General features: G+C 41.2%; 2 protein-coding genes across 4 annotated transcripts in view; one reads left to right on the top strand and one right to left on the bottom strand.

Moving 5' to 3' along the window:
• Positions 1-35: 35 nt before the first annotated feature.
• On the bottom strand, positions 36-10,466 carry GTPBP6 (GTP binding protein 6 (putative)). The gene is made up of 10 exons (XM_015851263.2): positions 10,042-10,466; positions 7,168-7,305; positions 6,669-6,739; positions 5,441-5,571; positions 4,439-4,509; positions 3,851-4,009; positions 2,482-2,690; positions 1,563-1,711; positions 1,110-1,262; positions 36-682 (listed from the first exon to the last, which is right to left on the bottom strand). Exons 1-10 carry the CDS (start codon positions 10,409-10,411, stop codon positions 541-543), a joined length of 1,593 nt encoding a protein of 530 aa, XP_015706749.1. The 5' UTR covers positions 10,412-10,466; the 3' UTR covers positions 36-540.
• Positions 10,467-10,502: 36 nt separating this feature from the next.
• Positions 10,503-24,480, top strand: part of LOC107307728 (cohesin subunit SA-2-like) — a 50,914-nt gene continuing 36,936 nt past the window's right edge. Inside the window, exons 1-9 of one of the 3 annotated variants that reach the window (XM_015851253.2) lie at positions 10,518-10,629; positions 11,150-11,322; positions 14,157-14,364; positions 14,925-15,009; positions 15,947-16,093; positions 18,032-18,128; positions 19,220-19,326; positions 21,081-21,152; positions 23,381-23,585. In XM_015851253.2, coding sequence (XP_015706739.1) covers positions 14,339-14,364; positions 14,925-15,009; positions 15,947-16,093; positions 18,032-18,128; positions 19,220-19,326; positions 21,081-21,152; positions 23,381-23,585 — 739 coding nt within the window. In that variant the 5' untranslated portion in view covers positions 10,518-10,629; positions 11,150-11,322; positions 14,157-14,338. Of the gene's footprint in view, positions 10,634-11,149; positions 11,323-14,156; positions 14,365-14,924; positions 15,010-15,946; positions 16,094-18,031; positions 18,129-19,219; positions 19,327-21,080; positions 21,153-23,380; positions 23,586-24,480 lie in introns of all 3 variants that reach the window. The other 2 variants (XM_015851241.1, XM_015851247.2) reach the window with 2 other exon arrangements.

Raw genomic sequence — 24,480 nt, 5'->3', positions numbered from 1 at the left:
TATGGTGGATAAATCACTGTATGTGGGAACGTGGGTAGAGGATATTCACAGCTCACTTTATTAATTGCTTAAATATATGCATGAGTGTTTTTTCTGTTTCACTGCAGTAATAACTGGCAGTTATTTTAAGTACACGTTCAAGCAGAACACATGCAAACATCTGTATTTCACATGCAGCCAACAACGTTTTCTTCAGTAAGTTTCATTTTCTGAAAAATGGGATTAAAAAAGTCCTTATATGTCGTAGTATTTTCCTGAAGGTTAACTCAGATGCCATCCTGTGATTCCCACATTTGAGGTTCAGAGTCAAGGACAATTCCAACATAAAATTACTGCTATCCTTGCACTTGCTGCCAGAATGAAGCTCAAAGCTGCTGTTTCCAAACAAAAGTTTTCTGAACCGCTGTCCATTCCTACAATGTGTCAAAAACATCAACTCTCATAACATAAACATAAACTCTCCGGCATCCAGGCTAGTGGCCATTAGCTTCATTCCAGTCTTCTTAACGAGATCTCAGTTTCTTTTGCGAGAGAAGGATTTCACAGTACAAAGAACTTACTGTTAGGAAAGAGGTTTCTGTATCTGCCAAAAGCAGAGTTGCTGATTATCACCTTCACCCTGGCTGTACCATCATCAGGCATGACGTCTACTTCCTGAACTGTAGATTCTTTATAGAGCCAGCTGTAAAAGTGAGAGGGTATCAGCATCTTAAAGGCATCCTGCAGTGCATAAAATGTGATGTTTGGTTTTGGTCTACATGTTCCAATCTAAGTAATTCAGCACCATAAAAGACAAAGTTTCTCACTTAACTAACTCTCCATTTGCTACTTGCTGTTTGGAAATACGCAGATCTCTTGTTTGGATTTTTTTCCCCCCAGAAATCTGGCTCCAGGAGCAGCGAAATGGTCTTTCAAGAAGTTTACCTTACTGAACACACACAGTATGTACTGTGGCTATTTTCAATAAGCTATTAACATTTTGACAATTAATCATCACAGCAGTTCCTAAAGAAAATTAAAATCAGTGTGGTACGTTTTCGCAAATCTAAGACTTGCAAGACTGAGTTTCATATTTGTCCAAGTCCTTCTTACAACTCAGAACTGTTTACCTTAGCTGAGGTCCCTCTAAGTTGACTGTAATTGTCAGAATCTTCTTTCCTGTTGCTTTCAGGATTTTTTTCTCTATTTCTTCTTTCAGCTCTTCTAAACCGTGCCCATGTAGAGCAGAAATGGCTAAAGCATTTTCTTCAGAGGGTTGATAGCTGAAAAATAATGATCCACGTATTTGTTTGTAAAGATTAGATTGTGAAAATACTCCAAGCACAGGCAATTTAGCTGTGTTACGTCATACTCATACATCCCTACAGAGAGAGACTGCTGCTTCTCTGACACAAGTGATTTCTTTTGAAACTTAAGGATGATAATTAAGTTTTAAGCTCATGACTACATACGTAAAGATTGAAAGACTGGTACATGTATTCAGAAGCGTAGAAGCTCTTCTAGAATCAAGGAGCATCCAGAACATAAGAAATGTTTAAGTACATGTGACATCTCTCGCTTACCTTTCTATCAAATCCACTTTGTTATGAACTTCTATCATTGATTCCAGTAAATGGCTTGGAAGGTTAAGATTCTTTAGAACTGATAAAACGCTTGCTTTCTGGAGGACGGTTTCAGGATGAGTAATATCCCTCACGTGAACTATCAGATCCTAGCAAGCATCAATATACAGAAGTTACTTAACGGAACATTCCAGTTACTGGGTCATAGAGATTTCATACTATTTGTGCATTCATTTTATACAAGCTACTTTTCTATTCACTAGATAATATTCTGTCAGGTTAACAATATAAAATGAATTATCAGGATGGCATTAAATCCATACTTTCCTTATCCATAGCTCTTGAGATAGTGTTACTGGTGAACCACTTAGAAAGCTTTCTACAAAAGTTACCGGTTTCAAGAACATATATGATTGGAGATGTCACAATTCTAAGGCAAACCATGATGAACAACAAGGAAACGCAATATTTGCATTCAAAATATTTCAGCATCTTTGCTCAAGATACTGCTTCAAACTTTAGAAAACAATAATGGAAAATAAATCTATTTCTTTTCTCTTAAGACAGGAAAAAACTTTGTATGACAGTCGCAGTTAGCTTTTGAAATTCCTGTTATTACAAAGTCTAATCCTCTGAAGTATACAGGCATCCAGCTACCACTGGATTTCTTTATCTCTGAGGATACAAGCTTTGTTTATATCTCTGTCCTCAGAGAATGGAATAGTTCCATTGAAAGAGACATACAAATGTCATCTGGTCAGTGGCCTGACCTCTTCAGGGCTAGCCAAAAGTAAAAGCATGTTATTAAGGGCACTGGACACAAAGAACAGCATGCCAGTTAAGTTCCCCCTTTCGGAGGGTCAAAGATAATCTAAAAGAAAGCTGATTTAATGTTGAAAATTTGTAGTCAACTACTTACTGAGTAAGCAACTTCTTCTAACGTAGCTGAAAAGGACCCAACCAGATTATGCGGAAGGTCAGTCAGAAACCCAATAGTGTCAACATATATAACTGCCATACGTGAGGGCAGATGGCCAGCATGAGCGGTAATATCAAGAGTAGCAAACAGCTGATCTCGGGGTTGAATTCCTGCTTCTCCCGTCAAGGCTTTGATCAATGTAGTTTTCCCTAATTAAAACATAACCAAAACAAAAAGAGAAAATTTTAATGACTTCAAGTAAAATTTTAATTTGCAAGATTCAGGTGAGTTTTATGATGTAACACACCCTTTGGCATCTAGTTCGCTAGTTTATGTCTATGACTTGTTATCTATGTTATGTCATGAAATCCAAGATTATCTTAACTTTTTCAAAAAACGTGGAGACTGAATTTCAAGTGCAACAGCCTGAACAAGCTAACAGTGTTCTTATAAACATCGTTTTCTCACCAGATTACGCTGCCCTCACACTGATTTGCTACTGTTCTCTATCATTGGAAACCATAATAGTAGTCATAAGACATCGAATCTACCTCCCAAGTGTACACGGAAAAGACCCCTCCAACGCAGACGATCCAGTCAAACTCCGGCCACTACCACCAACTATCTCCCAACCTAAAACTCTTGTCCCTTAGTACAATATCTAAATGTTTCTTGAACAGCCTTCAGGGACAGTAGATTCCAGCCACTCTCCTGAGAACAGCACAACCAAACCCCATCTCGACACAGCTGACCACAACTGAGAGAAGCTTTCCCCTAACCATCAACAACCCTGAACAAAATCTCCGCCAAGATCCTCAAATTCTGAGGACCATTACTTTTATATTACTCACTAGGTATATCAAAGGAGAAGAGAACACTGACCCCCCACCCCATCAACCGCAATCTATCTCCCTCAACGTACGTTGTTAGAAAGTGATAAGTTCTCCTCTGAGCCTCCTCCAGACTGAACAATCCCAGCTCTCTCAGCTGCTCTCCATAAGACTTGTGCTCCAGACCCCTCACAGCTTCATTGCCCTTCTCTGAACATGCTTCAGGGCCTCAATGTCTTTCTTGCAGTGAGGGGCACAATAACAGGACACTAGCAGTTGTCTTCAACACTAACCGTAAAATCCTTTTCACACAATAGGAATTAAGAATTTCTCCAGAACATGTCTGCAGAAACATCTTACTGTAACAAACATTATTTGCTTTCTTAACTATTACTTAATTGACATACACTCATTACACAATTTAAAACTTACTTAAAATACAAAGCCTATTTATACTAAAATCAGATTCTGGCTAGACATTCTAATTAAAAATTAGACAAGGCAAGCTTTTTTTGTGTTATAATTTTGCTTTTGCTTACCACAATTAGTATAGCCCATTACTGAGATAATTGGAAACTCGCGTTTTCTGCGCTGAGTTCTGAGCAAAGATCTTTTTCTTCTTAGTTTCTCCAAGGCATTCCTAATTTTAAGTTCTTTTTCTCTCAAGAGACGATTCTGTGTCTCCATGAAAGTTTCACCTGGAAAATACTTAAGAGTAATTGGCAGAACAGTCTATAACAGAGCAATAAATAACAGCTGGATATCTGGAAATTGAGTATGACATTATAAATAAGCAACTAAAACTATGTACTCTTGCCAAAGATAGAGTCAGAGTGACAAATAAATATTAAAATATATACTAACCACTTTAGAATAACCATGCATGCTTATGATATACTCTTGTGGTAACAAATACTCTGCCCACGGCCACTTATTGAGCACTAAAACTTTATTATAGTCACAACTGAAGTTACTTTCCAACAAATCTTTTGTACATTCACTTAATTAAGATGCAGAACACAAATTGCCTTTCCTCCCAGCCTCCCCCAGTAAAGTAAGATGTAATTAAATATGTTAATTTTGGAGAAAAAAGAATCCTCTAATTCATAAGAATATTTAGACTTTACCTGAGCCCATGATGTATCTTGAACCACCTCTCTGCTGATCTAGATGAGACACCTCAGTTTTTAGATTTGACCTGTCAGTATGGTAATAATTAATTAGAAGCGGATTATTTTAATCCAGCTATCTTAAAATGCCTAGCAAATATGTAGCACTATTGACATTCTAACAGTACAGATGAAAACACTAGAAGAAAGAAGTGTAAACAAAGACTGCTTGTGGGGAAACATTGCCTGGTGAAAAAATCCATTATTTCTTCAATGGTGGTTTGAAAAACGATGCATCTCAGTAAATTATACTGGCTGCTCAGAAATTTCAGAAAGCCAAAGATGCCTCTGACATATCCATGAACTCACACCAGCTTCCACGTACAGATGTTTCTAAGCTGTGTAATACAGCAACGTGGAAAATTCAGACAAAAATCAATGCCTTTAATATTTCTTCTTTATAGATTTTCTTATTATACCAATTTATACTATATAGGAAATGCAGCTATCCTAATTCCTATAGAATCTTGCAATCCATCTTCCATATTAGAAATAACTAGGAGTTTTCAAGCAGAAATATATTTTGTAACATTATTTACTCAACATTCTGGTTTTGCCTTTCAATACTAGTACAAGTTTAAGGCAATTACATTAAAGCAAATGTTTCAATTTGCTTTATTGAAACATGTTCATAGAATCATAGAATGGCCTGAGCTGAAAAGGACTACAATGGCCATCTAGTCTCAACCCCCTGCTATGTGCAGGGTTGCCAACCAGCAGACCAGGCTGCCCAGAGCCACATCAAACCTGGCCTTGAATGCCTCCAGGGATGGGGCATCCACAACCTCCTTGGGCAACCTGTTTCAGCACATATATTTTAGGCAATGATTGAGAACAGGAAGCAACAACCAGAACAACATTGTTTTTCTTTACAGTACAGTATTATGCTGTCAGTTAGTTTTAAAAAACTGTCACCAAAATATGGAAATATCAGTATGTACTTTGGACAACTTGAGGTACCTGAGGAGTGGAATTTCAGCCAACGCAATCTGGAGTTTTGCTTCCTTAGTTCGAGCATTACAACGAAAAATATGAAGTACAACCGTGTATCTGTCAAAGACTTTCACGCCCCAGGCATCTTCCAGTTCTTTCTTTAGCCATGTAAAACAAAATAATCTAGATGTTTTCTGCCCAGTAACAGAATATCAGTAAATCACATCGTACACAGGATTACAGTTAGACTCTTTAAATGGATGGATAATGACTATGAGCACCACAAATCAAAATTTTGATAGAGCAGAAAGAAAGATGAAAGAGTTTAGAAGGTAGAACCTTACATGTACGCCTGCTGAATTCAACAAGAATCATTTTATTGCCTTCTACAGATTCTGAGACACTTTCAATTTCTATTTTATCAGTAAATTGAAGTGCTCTAAGATGTCTCTTGGAGGTATCTATCTGTGTTCATTTTACAATCCAGGGAATGTATCCAAAATTATCTGCAAAGGATGAACGTTTGCTTACGGCGTTTGTATTATTTTACACCCTGCATGACACTGTACATGCAAAAGAGGCTAATAAGTACTTATTTTATTTTGCCTAAGTGTTTCAGAGAGCGTTAGAGCTCATCTGCCAGTTATTTTACTACCACAGTATTAAAAAGTGAAAAAAAGCTGAACAGCCAAGCATGCTTCTCCCCCCCCACCCCCCCACGCAATGTATCCATTTACAATGCATCTTCTTTTTAAGGATCAGGAATTAATTCAAATATATAAAAAACTGAAATACAGGCTTGCTTTGAATCTATATCTCACATTCAAAATACAGTACAGCAACCACAGCACTACAGAAAAGAGATACAAGATCCAGAGGTACAGAAACTAGTGCATGCATCCAATCCAAAACCTTCATGTTTCTTCACAACAAAGGCAGTGTTATCAACCCCATTTTGTATAAGAGACTTGAGTAACTTTTCCAACATTTTTAGCGGAGCCTGTTGCAGAAGTGGAAGCAAAGTCCAAATGGCCATTAGGCTGCAGGAGTTTCATGCATGATAGCTGCATGAAATACCCTTAAATCAACCGGAGAAATATAACAGGAATTAAGTTTCCCTTTGAGAAAACTCATTCCAGCTGGCTTCATTTATCATCATTTGCAAGTTCAGAGCCATAATTGACCCTACTGATATCACCAATATCTTCCAAATAACACGGTGCAAAGAATATGATTTGATATTATATTTAATTACCTTTGTTACGGAAGATATTCTTTCCACATTCAAGAAGACAGCTGTCACATGAGCCAATTTTTTAATCTTTTCTAGAAGATGGATAGCCAGGACAAAATGCAGAGTTAAATGTCAGTTCTCTTTTTTTGAAATATACAGAACATAAAACCATTTTGCACTGGGTGCAGAGCTCATAAAACACCAAATGACATCATACTCTTTGAACACAGAGCAGTCATACTTGCACTAACTTCACACATCAAAAACAGCTGCCCTTCGCACCCATGCCAATCACTTCAACATAGAGCTTAAGTTGCCAGACATATTTTCAAATGAGTCACTTCTATTCGGTGTTGCTTTTGTTACCTTTTAAAAACACCACTTTAGTTTGTTTGCAAAGCTATTGGATTGATTAAAAAGTCCTCTACTCTTCCTCAGTGTTTATACCCATCCTCAAATAGTTCAGCTACGGAAGGTTTCCTCTGACAAAGACGCAGTGCTGAAAAATTTCACATCTTACCTGTTAAAGCTTCAAAGTTTCCTTTGCCAAAAATGAGCTTCTTGGAAGGATTTTTGGTAGGAACAATTATTTTATCTACAACTGTCCAGTTCTGAAGGGTATCTACAAGAGCAACGGCTTCAGCAACCTGTAATTCAGCTTTAGAAACACACACACAGAAAGAGGGGGGAAAAATAAGATCGTATCAGTTGCTTAAATTTCCAATTACTACAAGACATGCATGAGCAGGTAAAGGTTGCACTCAACACTTATATTCTACTTGTCTATTTATTTCAACCAGCAGCACAAGGAGCTGTTTAAACTCATAGTAATTTCACTACACAAAAGCATCTGGCTACCACTGTAAAATTATTTTTATGGTTGTTGATTAAACAACCATAATTGGCTTAAAATAACTGTTACTTTAGATGAGCACAAAAACGTGTGATTAATTCCTTGCTGTTTTGTAGCAATACGTAAAAATTATTAATACTGCATACATTGCTGTCTCAGTTTCAGCTGGAATGGAATTATTTCCTTCAGCGTCTGGTATGATGCTGAGGTTTTGATTCTAGGAGAAAAACAACGTTGATAACACGCTGATGTTTGTAGGTGCTGCTTAGTAAATAGTTTTATCTCAACCCACAAGTTGTTTCTTTTTTTTTTCTTTTCCAGATTCTCTTCCCCATCTCACTAGGAAGGGGGGAGTGAGTGAGGGGTTGTGTGATGCTCAGCCACCTGCAGGGTAAAACCACAATAGCTGGTGTGTTAGCAAAACTGTTTTCCCCCTAGAACTGCAACACAGAATCACAGAATCACAGAACTGTAGGGGTTGGAAGGGACCTCTAGAGATCATCGAGTCCAACCCCCTGCCAAAGCAGGCTCCCTACACCACGTCACACAGGTAGGCGTCCAGGCGGGTCTTGAATATCTCCAGAGAAGGAGACTCCACCACCTCCCTGGGCAGCCTGTTCCAGTGCTCCGTCACCCTCACTGTAAAGAAGTTCTTGCTCACATTTGTGCGGAACTTCCTATGCTGTAGTTTCATCCCATTACCCCTAGTCCTGTCCCCACGCACTACTGAAAAGAGACCAGCCTCACCACTATGGCTCCCACACCTCAGGTATTTATAAACCTGGATCAAGTCCCCTCTCAGCCTTCTTTTCTCAAGGCTAAACAGACCCAGTTCCCTAAGTCTCTCCTCATAGGGGAGATGCTCCGGACCCTTCACCATCTTAGTGGCCCTCCGCTGGACTCTTTCCAAGAGATCCCTGCATCATAACAGACTCGCTGGGTGTAACAACTAACATACCTGCTGCTAACCCCACTGGTACTTATTCATGTAAGGATCTACACTGGCTTCTGATGTGCTAAGGACACTGATTTCAATCTTGTTCATTTTAAATATTCACAGTGCAAAGCCCTGTATGAGATAACATGAGCTACAAGGGTCTATCAGAGCAGCAGATTCAGCTTCCACTCGCCAGACTTGTTTTCAGAGGAGCTCCATCATGCTTCTCAAGACAGCAAAACATACTATCTTAAAGAGGTTACCTTGATCCAAAAGGTAATATACTTTTTAAAGATAATCGTGCCCCTGATTTTCCTCATATCACTAGTATTCCTCATTAAATGCATACTTCTGTGGTCACTGTGGTATTTCAAGTCATTCCAAAGCATTTGTTGAGATTCCAGGCTCTTCATCTAAGGGCCTAAATAAACAAAAAGGGGGCAGTGCTATACTTCTGTACAATTGGACCAAAAGATGCCTTTGTACAAAGACCACTCCAAAAGGAATACTCCCTATTTAATGTTGTTGGCCCATGACATCAGAAGCAGATGTTGATAGCATGGCAATTGAAGCTGAACGTTCACAGCAGCGTTCCATTACACGTTGTTGCTGTGTGACAGATGGCAGCAGAACGGCAGTCGGACACAATGGTGTCTAAAGTGGAAGCGCAGATGAAACAAATGGCACTGAATTCCTCCATGCAGAATAAAATGGCTCCCACTGACAGTCATCAGTGCTTGCTGGATGTTTATGGAGAGCAAACAGTGGATGTGAGCACAGTGATGCAGCAGGTGGTGCATTACAGTAATAGTATGAGAGATGTGATAGATAAGCCATGTTGCAGATAGACACGTACATCTGACTCCTCTACTGGTGCAGATTTTTATGTGCACAGCATGCAGGCTCTAGTTCAGTTCAGGCAAAAATGCTTAGCTAATGGCAATGGCTACGCTGAAAACTAGTGTTATGTGGCTGATAAATTACTCTATCAAATAACTTGCTCTTTGTATCTGTTGTAGTTTCCATGGAAATAAATAGGAGGCTCTACTTTCTGAGTGACATACTGGGTTTTGGGTTTCTTTTCCAGTTCTAAAGTGGATGCAGTTATGTAAATCATGTAAAATTACACAATTTATTCTGTAAAAGGATAATTCATTGTAATCTGTAGCAGTGATGAAGCTGAATGGAACTTAGGCTCCTCCGTGACAAACTTCAAGGCTCTGACAAGAAGTTTACTGGTGAACGTGCCACAGGATTGTAGAATGGGTTGAGTTGGAAGGGGTCCTTTAAGACCACCTAACCCACAGAATCACACAGAATGACCCGGGTTGGAAGGGACCTCAAGGATCATGTAGTTCCAAACCCCCTGCCTAGCAGGGCTACCAAACAACCCAACTGCCTTGCAACAAAAAGGAACGCCTATATCTAGAGTGAGGTGCTCAGAGCCCTGTCCAGCCTGACTTTGGGCCTCTACAGGGACGGGAGAGGACTTGCTCAGGGCGGCCCCTTCCCTGCTGTCCCTGCTGACAAGGGGCCACAAGCCCTTCCCACCTGCCCCAGCCCCACAGAAGCACCGGGGGCTGCAGGCTGTGCCGCCCACCCACCCGTGGTGAGCAGCGGCTTCTTCGGGCCCCACCTCACCGCCGGGTGCACCACAGCCACGCGGTGCGCGCCGAGCTGCGGCCCGAGCGGCGAGGGGCCGAGCAGCTCCTCCAGCTCCTCGTCATCATCTTCTTCGTCCTCATCCCCTTCCTCATCTTCATCATCACCGTCGTTATTATCATCATTCCCGCCTGCTCCCGCCGCTCCTTTCCACCGCCCCTTGCCGCCCGGCGGTGGCTGAGGAGCACACAGGCGGTGGAAAGGAGCGGCACCGAACGAGCGGCTGTAGGGCGGCCTGAGGGGGCAGCGGGCAGCGCCCAGCGCCCGGCGGCAACGCAGCAGCAGCGACCACGAGAGGCGGCCGGGCCCCATGTTGAGATGGAGGGCGGGCTGCTACGGAGGCCGCATCGTAGCCGTGCTCTGCGAGTCTGCGCGGCCCGGCCCGCGTCACCGCCATCCCCGGCGCTGAGTGGCTGAGGAGCCGCCGTGATTGATGCCCGGCTGTGGGGCTGGGGACCGGGCGGCTGCGGCTGAGGAGGGGGCGGTGTGGGCCGAGGTTCGGCTGTCGGGGTGACGGGCCCTTACAGCGGGTAGGTGAGCGAGCATGGCTTCCCTCTACTCATTCTCGCTTTCTCTTCCCGCTGCCGTCGAGCTGGGCCGCGCCCGTAGCCTCGGTGTTCTCATCCGGCTCCGTGTAGGCGCCCAGGCCCGGCGGGCCGGGGCCGTTGCCTCCATAAGAAGGGGCCTATGTGAGGAGACGGGGGGCAGCTCCTACGAGGCTCCTACCTCCGAACCTTCACAGAATCACAGAATTATCAAGGTTGGAAAAGACCTAGAAGATCATCTAGTCCAACCATTACCAATACTTCCCAGCTAAATCATATTCATCAACACAACATCCAGACGTTTCTTGAACACTCCCATGGTCAGTGACTCCACCACCTCCCTGGGCAGTGCATTCCAATGCCTGACTACCCTTTCCGAGAAGTAAACCTTCCTCTTTGAATGAATTTCCCCCCTGGAGCTGTGTTTCCTCCTGTCGCTTGGCGGTGCGTGAGGAGTTAATGAATTAATCTGCAATTAACCTTTCTCTTTTTCTTCTCTCGACAGTTTGCTGCTGCCCTTCCCGCAAGTACCACTCCTCCGGTGCCGTTAACTTCTGAGCGTGGCCAAGTTCCCTCAGCAGCGGTGCCGGTCGGGTGAGCTCGATGCCTGTGCTGCTGAAATAATGTAGTGGAAATGATAGCCGAGCCCAACGCAGCCAGTAACCTCCCCAGCCACAAGTAAGGCCTTACGCGAGGTTTTTGATAATTGAGGGCACTGTCCCTTGGCTTTACATTATGGTATATAAGTGTCATTGGGAGTGTGAGGGCAAAAAGGGGTATTTGTGATGTGCTAGTGCTTGATACCAGTGTCTGAGTTTTACTCCCTTTGTTGTATTGTTTAGCATCCTCTAAATATGAAGTTTTGTGCTGATCTTGGTCTTATTTCCGTGACTCATTCATTGGAGTGCAAATAAACCTAGACTGAATTAGATATTATGAGGAAATTCTTCACTTAGAGGCAGTGGGGTGCTGGCACAGCTGCCCAGCAAAGCTGTGGTGCCCCATCCCTGGAGGCACTCAAGGCCAGGTTGGATGGGGCCATGGGCAGCTGAGTTGATGGCAATCAGCCCTACCCTCACATGGGTTGGGCTGGATGGGCTGTGAGGTTCCTTCTGCTCCAACCATTCTGTGATTCTGGGAGTAAAGATGGGCAGATGTATAGTCGTGGCATGTATGTTCACTTCAGTAACGTTTAGAGTGCTGAAAGGCTGCTAAGTTAAACTGTGGTCTGCCTGTTAGCACTGCATGTTCCTTTCCATCATAGGGCATAGAGAGAAGATGTCCATAGCTGCTTTCATAGGGGTGTGTGTGTCAAGTCTCCCCACCTTACAAAGCGGGTGTTTTTAGGCATCAAGTTGAGGTGATCTATAAGTCAAATTTGTTCACGTTGCTTAAAGAATGATACAAGGGAGTAGAAAGAGCAGATACAGGTGTTATATATAACATTATGCATAAGGATCGCTGCGGTAATAATCGTGTCATCCTCAGGGCTGGATGCAATTTTGCTTGAGAAATTAAGAGGGTGTCTTAATTCTTTTTTACAGTTTCTTTTAAAGAATCGTGGTTGGCACTGATAGCCAAAATGATTCAAAAGCTAAATAGCTTTTTAGTACTTCTTTAGTACTTTTTTACTTCTTTAGTGCTTCTTTAGTACTACCTGTGCAACGTGGTACAGGGAGCCTGCTTTGGCAGGGGGGTTGGACTCGATGATCTCTAGAGGTCCCTTCCAACCCCTACAATTCTGTGATTCTGTGATTCTTTAGGGTTCTAGTTGTATTCCCTGGTTGTTCTCAGCAGTGCTTAGCTTAGTGTGTGTGGAAGTTAGTCTGACCGGTTTCATCACAGAGCTGTTGTTTTATTGGAGTTGTTAGCCCGCATGAGGAAGTTGCAGGTCAACAGTCTTCTCGTTATCACTGAGCCTTTGGTAAGCCTGCTGTTCCATATACCAAGCATTCACTTACTTTATTAACCCCTTTGCTACTGGTAAATGTTACCTGGCTGATGAAAGTAGTAACACAGGATCAGTGGACTGTTATGTGAAAGTGTTTTCTGTGTGTGTGTGTAATGTTTGCACATAGTCTCAGGATCTCCAGGGTGCTTCTGGGGAATCACAGAATGACCCGGGTTGGAAGGGACCTCAAGAATCATGTAATTCCAACCCCCCTGCCTGGCAGGGCCACCAAACACACACATTTACTAGATCAGGTTGCCCAGGGCCCCGTCCAACCTGGTCTTGAACACCTCCAAGGACGGGGCATCCACAACCTCCCTGGGCAGCCTGTTCCAGGGCCTAACCACTCTCAAGAAGAGCTGCATGAGTTAAAGCTTCAGTGAGGTGTGATCTAGATGGAGATGTTAAAAGCAGCGTGTGTTCAGACAAGTGCCTGGCTGGAATGTCCTACAGCTCTTTGGTTGTTTTTTTCTCTCATTACTTGAATATTTGAATTCAACTTAGACTTGAGAGTATGTTGCATATTAGATTGAGGTAAAGTGCAGAAACAGGTAACGTGTAGCAAAATGCCAGCTAGCATTGGAGCTGTAGTTGTAGCACAAGTATGAGCCTGTTAGTCCATCAGTGTAACATTGTATGTTGTTTAAAAAAATTAGGAATGGAAACATTTAATCATATAAGAGAGGCAGCTCCTTTACAAGCATGTTCATCCTTTCTGTTGTCTGTGAAATAATCTGAGAACATCAGGCATCAGAAAAGCACAACAAGGTGTTTCTTGTCCTTTTGAAGCAGGAAGTTTTTGGTAGTGCTTGAGATACTTAATCTCTGTGGTTCGCAATTACAAATCAAAGGGGTGTTCTAAAAGCTGCAAAGTGTTTTTTATGGCATGCTGACTTGGTTGTGAAGCACTGATCTTTCCTTTTATTGCATGCAGAAATCTAGACAACTGATCTGAGGGGTGGTTTGTCCTCATTTATTTTCCTGGCTTCCATCTGTCAACAGTATGGCACATTCTAAACTTTTCTGTAAGGAATAGTTCATGGGGTGCAATTGGATTTTTCTCCGTAGGAGACTTAAGCATTTACATGATTTTATTTAGTAATTTGATGTATTTTTATGGAGTCTGGACAGCAGCATAGGAATCTTCAGCAGCCCAGTTCTGCGCCGCTTACAGGACAGTGTTCCATCAGATCCCAAAACTAAACAGAACCTTGTTTAAATAAAAGTTTCTTGCTACCGAAGTAAAACCAGAACCTCCATCCTGCAGCTTTGGGATTTACTTTGCACAGTCATTACCTGACTGATGCTGTCCTTGGAAGATAAATGGAGCCAATCTGGCATTGATAAACCTAGCAGGACTCAAGCTGGCTCTGTGTCTGTAGCGCACTTAATTCTCCATCTGGATATTGGAGAATTGACTGTATCTGACAGTGTAATACACTGTTGTGTTCTCTGTGAAGTGCTCACTTGTTTTAGTTTGCTCTCTTCTTGCAGCAGTATCGTGAAAATTGAAGTAACTGTACACTCTATATATTTACTTTCTTTTTGTGCCTTCTTATAGTACAAGTCAACTGGCTTCATGTCCTGGCCACCGTAGTTTAAAAGAAGGCCATAGCAGCCAGCCACCAGTACTGGACCTGCTGCACAAGTGGGATCTAGCTCGTCTGCTCAAACATGACCTTTCGCAAAGCATTTTGTTAGCATTGGGAATGCTGAAAAATGGCATGATTTCATTGCAGATAAATGTATGGCTTCAGATCCCCCAAAAGGTGCATCTTTGTTTATAAAATTATTCTTCCATCATATTAGCAATGACCTGCAAATGAAAATAAGTTTTTTTGTGTGTCTTTTTTTTTTTCTTCAGCATGTTTTACAGAGCGAGTAAAACTTCCTCTCATGTTAAGCTGTAGATCCATCAGATGTTGTCCTCTTGTGTAGAGGATCCAAAAGTGGGTGTCTACTCGTGTTATTGATTGATGGTGCAAAGCTCTTCCAGGCTGCTTTAAGTCAACATCAGCTTTCTGTTTCATTTATTTGCTTTCTTTTTTTCTTTACTTAATTTCTCCCTCCTTCACGTCTTTGATAGTTTCACTAGTTTTCTAATTACCTGCGTATCTCCTAGGAAAGGTAATAGTTTGAAAAAGACTACAAATTTCTATTGTAGTTTTTAAGTCTTTTTTTTTTTTTAAGAAATAAAATAACACCATTTCCAAGCCATTCTCTATTGGTAGGGATATTAAAACACGTATGGATGCTCTTGTTCTGTGGTTTGTATTTATGTGTCTTGGTTCTCGCTGCTAACTGCCTCAATGTGCTTCTTATGCTTTAGAGAGAACGCTGTCTGTGATGAGACTGTGCCTGAGCGGACTGTGCAGAACAGCAGCTCTGTGAGAAATGGCAACCTGAAAACATCTGTAAGTCTGTTGGTTTATTAATTTTGTTTGTGGAATTAATTTTGTCACATTCAATTGTTACAGAATTGAATATTTCAGGAAACAATTGCAGTGCAGGGTATCCAGAACCCAGTCGGTGGCTTCAGCTTGACCTCCAAATTCTGACAGCATGGGAACCTCAGTACAGTCACTTCATTTCAGTGTGTGTTATTCCTTAGCTGTGTGTTTTGTGCAACTGATGTTCATTTACAGGTGGTTTGTTTACTCTATGAGTGAAGAGGTGCAGGGGAGCTTTTGTGCTTACCTTTGACCCTTCAGAAATTAGTTATCATTGTATCACAGAATCACAGAATTATCAAAGTTGGAAAAGACCTAGAAGATCATCGAGTCCAATCATTACCAATACTTCCTGGCTAAATCATATTCCTCATCACCACATCCAAATGTTTCTTGAACACTCCCATGGTCGGTGACTCCACCACCTCCCTGGGCAGTGCATTCCAATGCCCGACTACCCTTTCCGAGAAGTAATACTTCCTAATGTCCAGCCTGAATCTCCCCTGGCGCAGCTTAAAACCATTCCCTCTAGTTCTATCACTGATTACACGAGAGAAGAGGCCAACCCCCAGCTCACTACAGCCTCCCTTCAGGAAGTTATAGAGAGCTATAAGGTCTCCCCTGAGTTACACAGTTGTTCAGAAGCTTCTTTCGTTAGTTTATTTCCAGTTGTGCCTTGCTATGTTTATGACTTGTTGAGGAAAATATTCAAGCTGGTAAATCCTTTCCTTGTAGTCATGTTTGATGATGCCACGTCAATCTCATTGAGGCTTAAAAGTTAACAATGTGGGCAAACCATTACCATTAGGGTAAAGCAAACTTGTTATTAGGGAATAATCAATTTGTGGTTGACTGTTAGTTCATTTTTTTTCATGTACTTGCTTTGCTTGACTCATTTCAGAGAGAAAAACGGAAGGTCCGAGAACAGTGTGAAAACATAAGGAGAAATTCTTCCGGTAGCAGAAGAGTGAGCCGGCTGCAGAATGGAGAAGTGGTTGAGGCAGTTACGTTGTTTGAAGTGGTTAGCATGGGGAAGCGAGCCATGCAGGTATTTCCAGCTCTGAATTCTGAGAGGAGTTGGTGGAGAGAAAGTGGGAGGGAAGGGGTTGTTTCAATTATTTGTACTTTGGAGCGTTGAAATCACAGAATCACAGAATTGTAGGGGTTGGAAGGGACCTCTAGAGATCATCAACCCCCCTGCCAAAGCAGGCTCCCTACACCACGTCACACAGGTAGGCGTCCAGGCGGGTCTTGAATATCTCCAGAGAAGGAGACTCCACCACCTCCCTGGGCAGCCTGTTCCAGTGCTCCGTCACCCTCACTGTAAAGAAGTTCTTGTGCACGTTCGTGCGGAACTTCCTATGCTGTACTTTCATCCCATTATTATTACATTTTGTTGCTGTGCAACAGATGGCAGCAGCAGGATAGTCTGACAAAATGGTGTCTGACATGGAAGTGTGAATAAAGCAAAGGTGTGTCATTGAATTCCTCCATACAATAAGAAACAGCGCCCACTGACATTTGTTGATGCTTGCTGAGAGACCAAAGAGTGGATGTGAGCACAGTGAGATGGTGGGCAGTGCATTTAAGCAGTGGTGATATGGAAGATAAGCCATGCAGGATTTTATGAGCTCAACATGTAGGCTTTGATTCCTTGCTGGTGAAAACACATAGCTAGTAGTTTTGGTGAATATACTGAAAACCAGCATTTTATAGCTGAGAATTGCTTATCAAATAGTGTTATTGTGCTCTTTGTATCTGTTGTAGACTCAATGGAAATAGGAGGTATTGCTTTTGGTGCTACCTACATATATCCTGAAAGCAGTTCTTCCTAAAGCAGTGTCTGGATGTGAGAAGCCAGTGATCTTAAAAAATACAGAAAATATTAATAAGAGGAAACTTTGTTGTTCAGGATCCTGAATGTCAGGCCATTTTTTTTAAGGAGGTTTTTATCTGCTTTCTTTTAACCCTGCTTCAGTGCAATTTGATGGCATGTTTCATAATCATCAGGTTTCTCCTGCTTCTGTTTAGTTAGCAGTTTTCTTCAGTGTGAGGAAGTCCACCTCCCCATACTCTATATAAGTGTGTTTGTGTCTGTATGTTATGTTTGTATATGTGTATGGAAGATTAAAAACTGGAGCTTCACTTGTTTTATACGCGATCACACATATGCCACCAGTATGTAGTATCTCTAAAGTGCATATACGCATGTGTGAAAAGCGTATTTCTGTTTTGGATGTGAGGCACTTGTTTTTCTACCATCTGGATGTGCATTTTCTGTGCTGCAGCTGTGTTATCTTCAGTATTGCTCCCTGAAGAGCCCAGCTTCTGCTGTGTGAAACTTGATGGGAAGGACTTGAAAAGGCAGCAGCTTGAGTGCAGGCTGCTGCTGCTGCTGGAGGTCATTACATTTGTATGGTACCTGTAGGCGGGCTGAAGGCTGGGTGACTTGTCCCAGCAGGCCTTCTGTCACATACAGGCTGTAGACTGGACTTTGGTATAAGTGAGATTTAGGGTTGGCTTCTAGGTTAAGTGGGCTATTCCAGCTTTCTGCACAGACCAGGAGAAGAGAACATAAGGGGACCATTGCTGATACTAATTAGTAATGATGCAGAAGTTGTTATTATTTTTAAGTGAATCTGTTACTCCGCTGGTATCAGGAAAACAGTAGAAGGATGTTTTGGTTTTTGTGTGTTGAGTTTATTAAAGCTGAGGTTGTTTTCCCTACTAACAGGGAGTGGAGAGTTTGTGAATGGCAACATTGGCTCAAGCAGAACTTGGGAATGAAGAGTTCAAGGCTTTATTTTGCCTCAAAAAAGCCTATTGTGTGTTCTGTTAGAAATGGGACAAAATGATGTGGAATTTATTGTCATTTTCATAATTTAATGGAGGCAGTAGAATGTCTGTGTCCATTATAGTGTCCTTGGTGAAGTGCAGCATGCTGTGTTCAGCTCTTGAACTAATGCATTCCTTTAATCTGTTCTAGTCTGTGGTAGATGACTGGGTTGAAGCTTACAAGCAAGACAGGAATGTGGCACTTCTAGATCTGATCAACTTCTTCATCCAGTGCTCAGGCTGCCAAGGTAATTGACTCTCTTAAGACCTTTTTTATTGCCTGTGGGTGAGAATGGTCTGAAGTAGGTTTGCTAGCTAAAAGCTTCAGAATGGCAAATAAAAGATTTTAAAAGACTGTTTTGTTTGCTTTAAACTTCTGATTCTATTTCAGCAGTTAGAATTTACCTTTTATGCATCAAATTCTTTTTCTGTCTCTTTAATTAATACACCTTCTGTGGAAAATGTTTTGGTGTCTTTGTTTAACAGTAGGCTAAGTTTTAGTAAGTCTTTGAAGTAAATGAGTGGACAGAGAAAACAGAATCATAAGAATATCTCATGTTGGAAGGGACCACAAGGATCGAGTCCAGCTCCTGGATCCACATGGGACTACACAAAATTCAAGCTCTACATCTGAAAGCATTGTCCAATCACTCCTTAACTCTGGCCACTTGGGGCTGTGACTGCTGCCCTGGAGAGTTTGTTCCTGGGCCAGTCACCCTCTGGTGAAGAACCTTTTCCTAATACCCAACCTGACCCTCTCCTGGTGCAGCTCCATGCCATTCCCTTGGTTCCTGTTGCTGTCACAAGAGAACTGATTGGTGCTGCCCCTCTGTTCTTCTCACGAGAAAGCTGGGCCACCGTGAGGCCTCCCCTGTCTGCTCTTTTCTGGTCTGAATAGAAAGGACCTCAGCCACTTGTCTCTTGTCTTGCCCTCTAATATCCTTCACTATCTTTGTAGCCGTCCTTTGAATGCCCCTTAACAGCTTTATGTTCCTGTTTTGTGGTGCCCAAACCTGCATGCAGTGCTTGAGTTGAGGCTGCAGCAGTGCAGAGCAGGTCAGAAACGATTGGCAGGTCTGAACCTGATGCATCACAGCATACAGTTGACTCTTTTGGTTGCCAGGACAAGTAGCCAAATAGCCACACAAGAAAACATAGGATTGGTCTTTCTGATTTGTATTTTAGTTCCATTTCACCTGTGTTTTATGTCCCCCTGTGTATATATTGCCCATACCAGCGTAAACTCATATCTTCCAGTATTTCTGAATTTGACATGAAGTTCTTACTGTGGTTAATGTTATGTGGGTCTCATTATTCTTTTTAAAAATCACTTGTTTAGGTATGGTAACAGCAGAGATGTTTCAAAATTCACACAAACGAGATGGGAACAAAATTCCATCAAACAGGATGGATGTCATGCAAAAAATGACAGAAACCTTTGATGAGGTAGGTGCAGTTTTGACTTTGTGACTTCTTTTATATACACATACACATACACATAATTTTATACATATACATTATTAAACATATGTATAAACAGTAGGATTCTCTTTAATAAGAAAACTGAACAGAGTTCCTACACCTTATCAGGAGCTGTATCACACTTCCTTTCTTCAGGAAAGCAATCTTGTTTTCTCACAAGAGAAATTTGGTGTTTACTTTAGTATCAGAATGTTTTCTTAATAAGTGACTTTTCCTTTCAGAGTTATTAGGGCTGACACACTTGATGTTCCCGAATCTGTGTTTGTCTTATGAGTTTTTTTATTGATAGCAACTTATAGTGGACCAACATCAGATTTTCTGCAGCACTTTCACAGTTGCTTTTGTACTTTTTTTCCCCCCTCTGAATTATTCTGTCAAACTGTAGCCATCAGCCTTGCTTTAACTGAGCATCTCTCAAAGACCAGCTGCTAAACAAATTCCTGCAGAGGATGAATTTGCCAACGTGTCTTCCTTGTGTTTAAAACTATAGTAGCTTTTGGACTAACATCTGACAGAAATGGCCTGATAAATATCTGGCTGTATGAGTTAGTAATCTGGCACTTCTTTCCCAACAAAATTAACCCTAAATAGCATTCATGGTATGTGCATACTCTGAAAGGTACGTGGTTGTGATTATTGTTACTATCACCCTGGCTGTGTTACTGCTCTGTAACTATTTCTCCTATTCTGATAGATAAAAACCAAGATTCTGCAGCTGTCCCAGAAGCTGTATTCTGCGTGCTTTGATAGCAGTGTTTTTGAGATTTGACTTGACTTTGGTTTTGAGACAGTAATTCAATGTGGTACTTTTGAGAAGCATTTTACTCATGAGAAATACTAGATGCTAATCCCTGTGTTAGATACTCTAAATCTTTTTAAATTTGGCGAGTTCTGAAATTCTCTTGATCTGTTTTTAAAAAGACATGTAACATAAATTCCTAAAATAATTTATATGGAATGAAAGATTCCAAAGGATAATGTCTGATAGCTTGTTTGGTTTGCTTTTGATATATTATGACTATCAAATTAGTATAGGAACAAATGGTGTCTGAGGCTCAGTCATCCTTATGTTAACCACATATTAGGTGATTGAAAAAATGTTTTGGGATTGAACTCATTTTTTAAAAGCAGAACTATGATAAGAGCAAAGTAGAGTGTTGTATTAAAATCACAGAATCGTAGGGGTTGGAAGAGACCTCCAGAGATCATCAAGTCCAACCCCCCTGCCAAGGCTGGATGGGGCTTTGATCAACCTGGTTTAGTGGGAGGTGTCCCTGCCTATAGCAGAGGGTTGGAAAGTAAGATCTTAAAGTTTCCTTCCAACCCAAACCAAACTTTTTATCAGTTCCTCTTCCATATAATTGCTGAAAAAATTAGTGAAAGTAGAAATAAATGTATTGCATTAGTGTATAGCCAGGTGCTTCACTGAGTCTAATAAAAACTACACATTTATGCCTTTTGTTTTAAAGTAATTGTAGATTTGAGGAAACATCTGATACTCACTCTGAAAACATTCCTCTATAATTTCAAAAGCCCAGAATGTGTATTTTTATTTTGTTTAAGGCTTCAGCTGTTTAACAGTACCTAGTTACTAGGTGTTAGAAAGGAATGTATGCTGAGAGATGCTGGGAAGGTGGGTACTGGAACTATTGCTTAGTATCTCTGAGTTAACTGTGACATTTTATTGAAAGTCATTTAACTTTTTTCATGCATTGCAGGAAACTGGATTGCAGTACAAGAAATTCATTGCCTACCCTTGGATCCTAACAGTTACTTGGCCAGTGGATGTGGTAAGGCCCTTGTAGTTCTTTTCAACTAGTGTAGAAAAAGTAGTACTATACAATACTGTATGTGTACACTTACTACTATCATAGCATTTTCTGTAGCTGTATCTCAGCTGCATAATTCTGCAGCTGTCTCCAGTGTAGGGCAGTACATGAGAACTAGTGATATTGAAGTATGTATTGGTGAACAGAGATAATTATGCACTTCTGAGATCTACTTCATCTGGTTTGTTTTAGACCTCTGATTTGGGTTTAAACCTCTTGCATTTTGGAGTGCCTGTTCCTTGCTATTGATTCTAAAGGGAAGTGAAGAGAACTTGCTGAGCTTGCTAAGTTGTACTGATTTTTGGCTGGGGTAATTTTCTTCCTGGTAGATGGTATGGTGCTGCATTTTATGTTTATGATGAGGATGATGTTGATAAGACATTGATGTTTTAGTTGTTGCTTAGGAGTTCTTACTCTGTATCAAAGACTTTCCTGCTTTTCCTACTGCCTTGCCACTGGGAAGGGTTGGAGTGGACAGAACCAGGACAGCTGTCCCAAATTGTCTAGAAGGATATACCATAATCTGTGACATCATACTCAACAGTAAAACTGGGGTGGGTTGTCTAGCAGGGCTGTTTCTTTGGGACTGTCTGGGCCCCCTGGTCAGCTTGTAGTGAGCAATTGTTACTGTGCATCATTAGCTTTAGTTTTTTTTGTTTTAATTTTTTTTCTTTCTTTCTTATTCAGCTGTCCTTATCCCAACCCAAAGTTCTTGTACTTTTTCAATTATCTCCTCAATCCCACTGAGGGGCAGAGAGTGAGCTAATGGTTGTATGATGCTTAGCTGTCTGCTGGATAAGCTACTTCATCTCCTGTAGTGTTTTAGAGAGACTGGTGCATTCCCCATCCCTTCCACCAACCTCTACCAGTGCACATGGCGTTTTTGGCAAGCAGTTTTATTTAGAAGCTTTCTTCATAAAAAGATTTTCTTGCAAACACAGATCGGAAGAATATATATATTTAAAGAAACAGCTTTTCTGTAATAACTCTGCCCATACATCACTTGCAGCATTCATTTCCTTTCTTACTTGGCACTTGCTACTACTGTAAAGTCGGAAATAAGTCTTGTAACCCGATCGGGAGCACATCTGAGATTCCATATTTCCTAATGTGCCTTGGTTTGCAGGCATTCCTGAGTCTACCAACTGTGTCTTCTTTCTTCCTGGCATGGTTATAGAATCATAGAATCACCAAGGTTGGAAAAGACCACAGTACATATACTGTGAATGCATTTGTAGCTTTATTGTAACTTGCTCTTTGCATAACATCAGACAGATTGCCTACTTACAGTGTCTGGGGAGGGTTTAGAGACTAGGGTACCATTGGCACAGGTGAGTGACTCAGTATTTATCTTCAGGCTGTTGTCTGATTAAACTCTTTGTGCTGGCTGTGCCACTGAGGAAAACAGTCTCATCCTCTCCTCTTCTGCAGTTGCTTGTTTCAAGTTCCATCATGTCTAATGTCCCTTTCCCAACCCTGTCTCTTTCACCCAGCTTTTGTTGCTGAGCATGATGCTACATAGTATGGGATATCTCTTTGGTCTGTTAGTATCAGTTGTCCTTGTTGTGTCCCCTCCCAGCTTCTTGTGTACCCCCAGCCTCCTTGATGACATGCAGTTAGACAGCATGGGAAGCAGAAAAGTTCTCAACTTCATGTAAGCATTGCTCAGCAGCATCTAAACTATTGGTGTGTTATTACCACTGTTCTCATTGCAAATCCAAAAGAAAGCACCATACCAGCTACTATGGAGAAAATTAACTCTGATCTCAGCCAAAACTAGTAAAACCACTTAATCCAACCAAAAAACAGTTAGGTCAGGTTACAGCTCTTTTTCAGTTGCATCAGTTTCCTCTTAAATTTTACCATACAGTTGCAGGAACAGGAAGGGCCGCGTGGGGGAAATACTACAGTGCTACCTGTAAGGAAGCAGAGGCCAGGAGTGCTCATGGTTTATGCTTCATATGTCCTCTCCCATGTGTTCAGAGCTGCCTCCCATTTGCTGCTTTAAGTTGGGAGCTGTCATGACAGTGTAGCTCTACTTTCTATGTGTGCTTGCTTATTATGAGGTTGCACTTTGTAGTAGTAACCATGAGAAAAATTACAGAGGATCTAGGATTTAGCTGATTGACAGCAAAACTCTGGTGTTCAGTGGGAAAGATGTTCATGTATGCTTTCTTTTCCATGTGCAGAGCAATGAAGACTATCCTGTGATCAGAACAGGGCCCTACTGGAAGAAGTTCAAGGCCAATTTCTGTGAATTCATTGCAGTTCTTGTTCAACAATGCCAGTGCAGCATCCTGTATGACAGCTACTTGATGGATACTATCATCTCACTGCTTACAGGCTTAGCAGACTCTGTGATCAGAGCATTTAGACACACGAGCACTTTGGCAGGTAAAACAAATCTCAGAGTTGCCAGAGCAGAAAATTGAAAAGTCTCCACTGGAGCAGTTGTTCTTATTCATTAACACTGCTTTCCTCTTAATGTATGTTACTGTAGTATTATTAATTTGTTCCCATTAGTAACTGAACAAAGCACGTATGTTTTAGATATGATTAATTTATACTGCTTCTTCTTTCCAAAGAAAATTTCCTTAATTCCTGATAAGACTAAATTTAGAATTCAGCCGTGATCTCTCTGTAATCAGTTACTGCTTTTTCTGTGTTCATAGTTTTCTTACTCCCAGTAATTAATGCAGTGAGGTTAAAGTTGCATTAAATACATTATCCATGAAAGCTTTCTTTGGAGAGTCGCTGTTCTTGTGGTGTCTGTGCTGAAAAGAACACTGCTTGTAGCACATTTTAATTTGGTGCAGCATGATGCCTCTAAAGCCGCTTTTTTATTTCATCTTTTTAAGCCAATAAATAACCTCTCTGCCATAAAATACAGTTATGTATAATTTGTTCTAAATACACTATTTGCTTCAGAGGCTCAGAAGACCACTTGAAATGTATGCAAACCAACATGTTGTTAAAGGAACATGAAGTTTTGTTAATTCAAGTGAAGAATTAAGCTTGCCAGCCTTTTTGGGGGCCAGCTTTCCCCCCTTTTATTTTATTTTTTTTTTAACTCAAACATACCTATACCACAGCTCTAGACTCTTTTGCAGATGGAATTACTTAAACCCAGTAATATACATCTCTGACAAGTCAGTGAACTGTTGCCAAAAGCTGTAAATCACCTGTAATATTGCTACATTTTCCTTTTTGATCATCATCTGCCTTTAAAACACTGTATTTTAAAACAAGTTACTTTAACGTAATGTTATTTCTATTGCGTATGATGAAT

This window comes from Coturnix japonica, chromosome 1 (assembly GCF_001577835.2).
Source record: "Coturnix japonica isolate 7356 chromosome 1, Coturnix japonica 2.1, whole genome shotgun sequence".
Taxonomy (NCBI): domain Eukaryota; kingdom Metazoa; phylum Chordata; class Aves; order Galliformes; family Phasianidae; genus Coturnix; species Coturnix japonica.
Note: the sequence above shows the minus strand (reverse complement) of the source record. Positions and strands in the feature narration are given on the sequence as shown.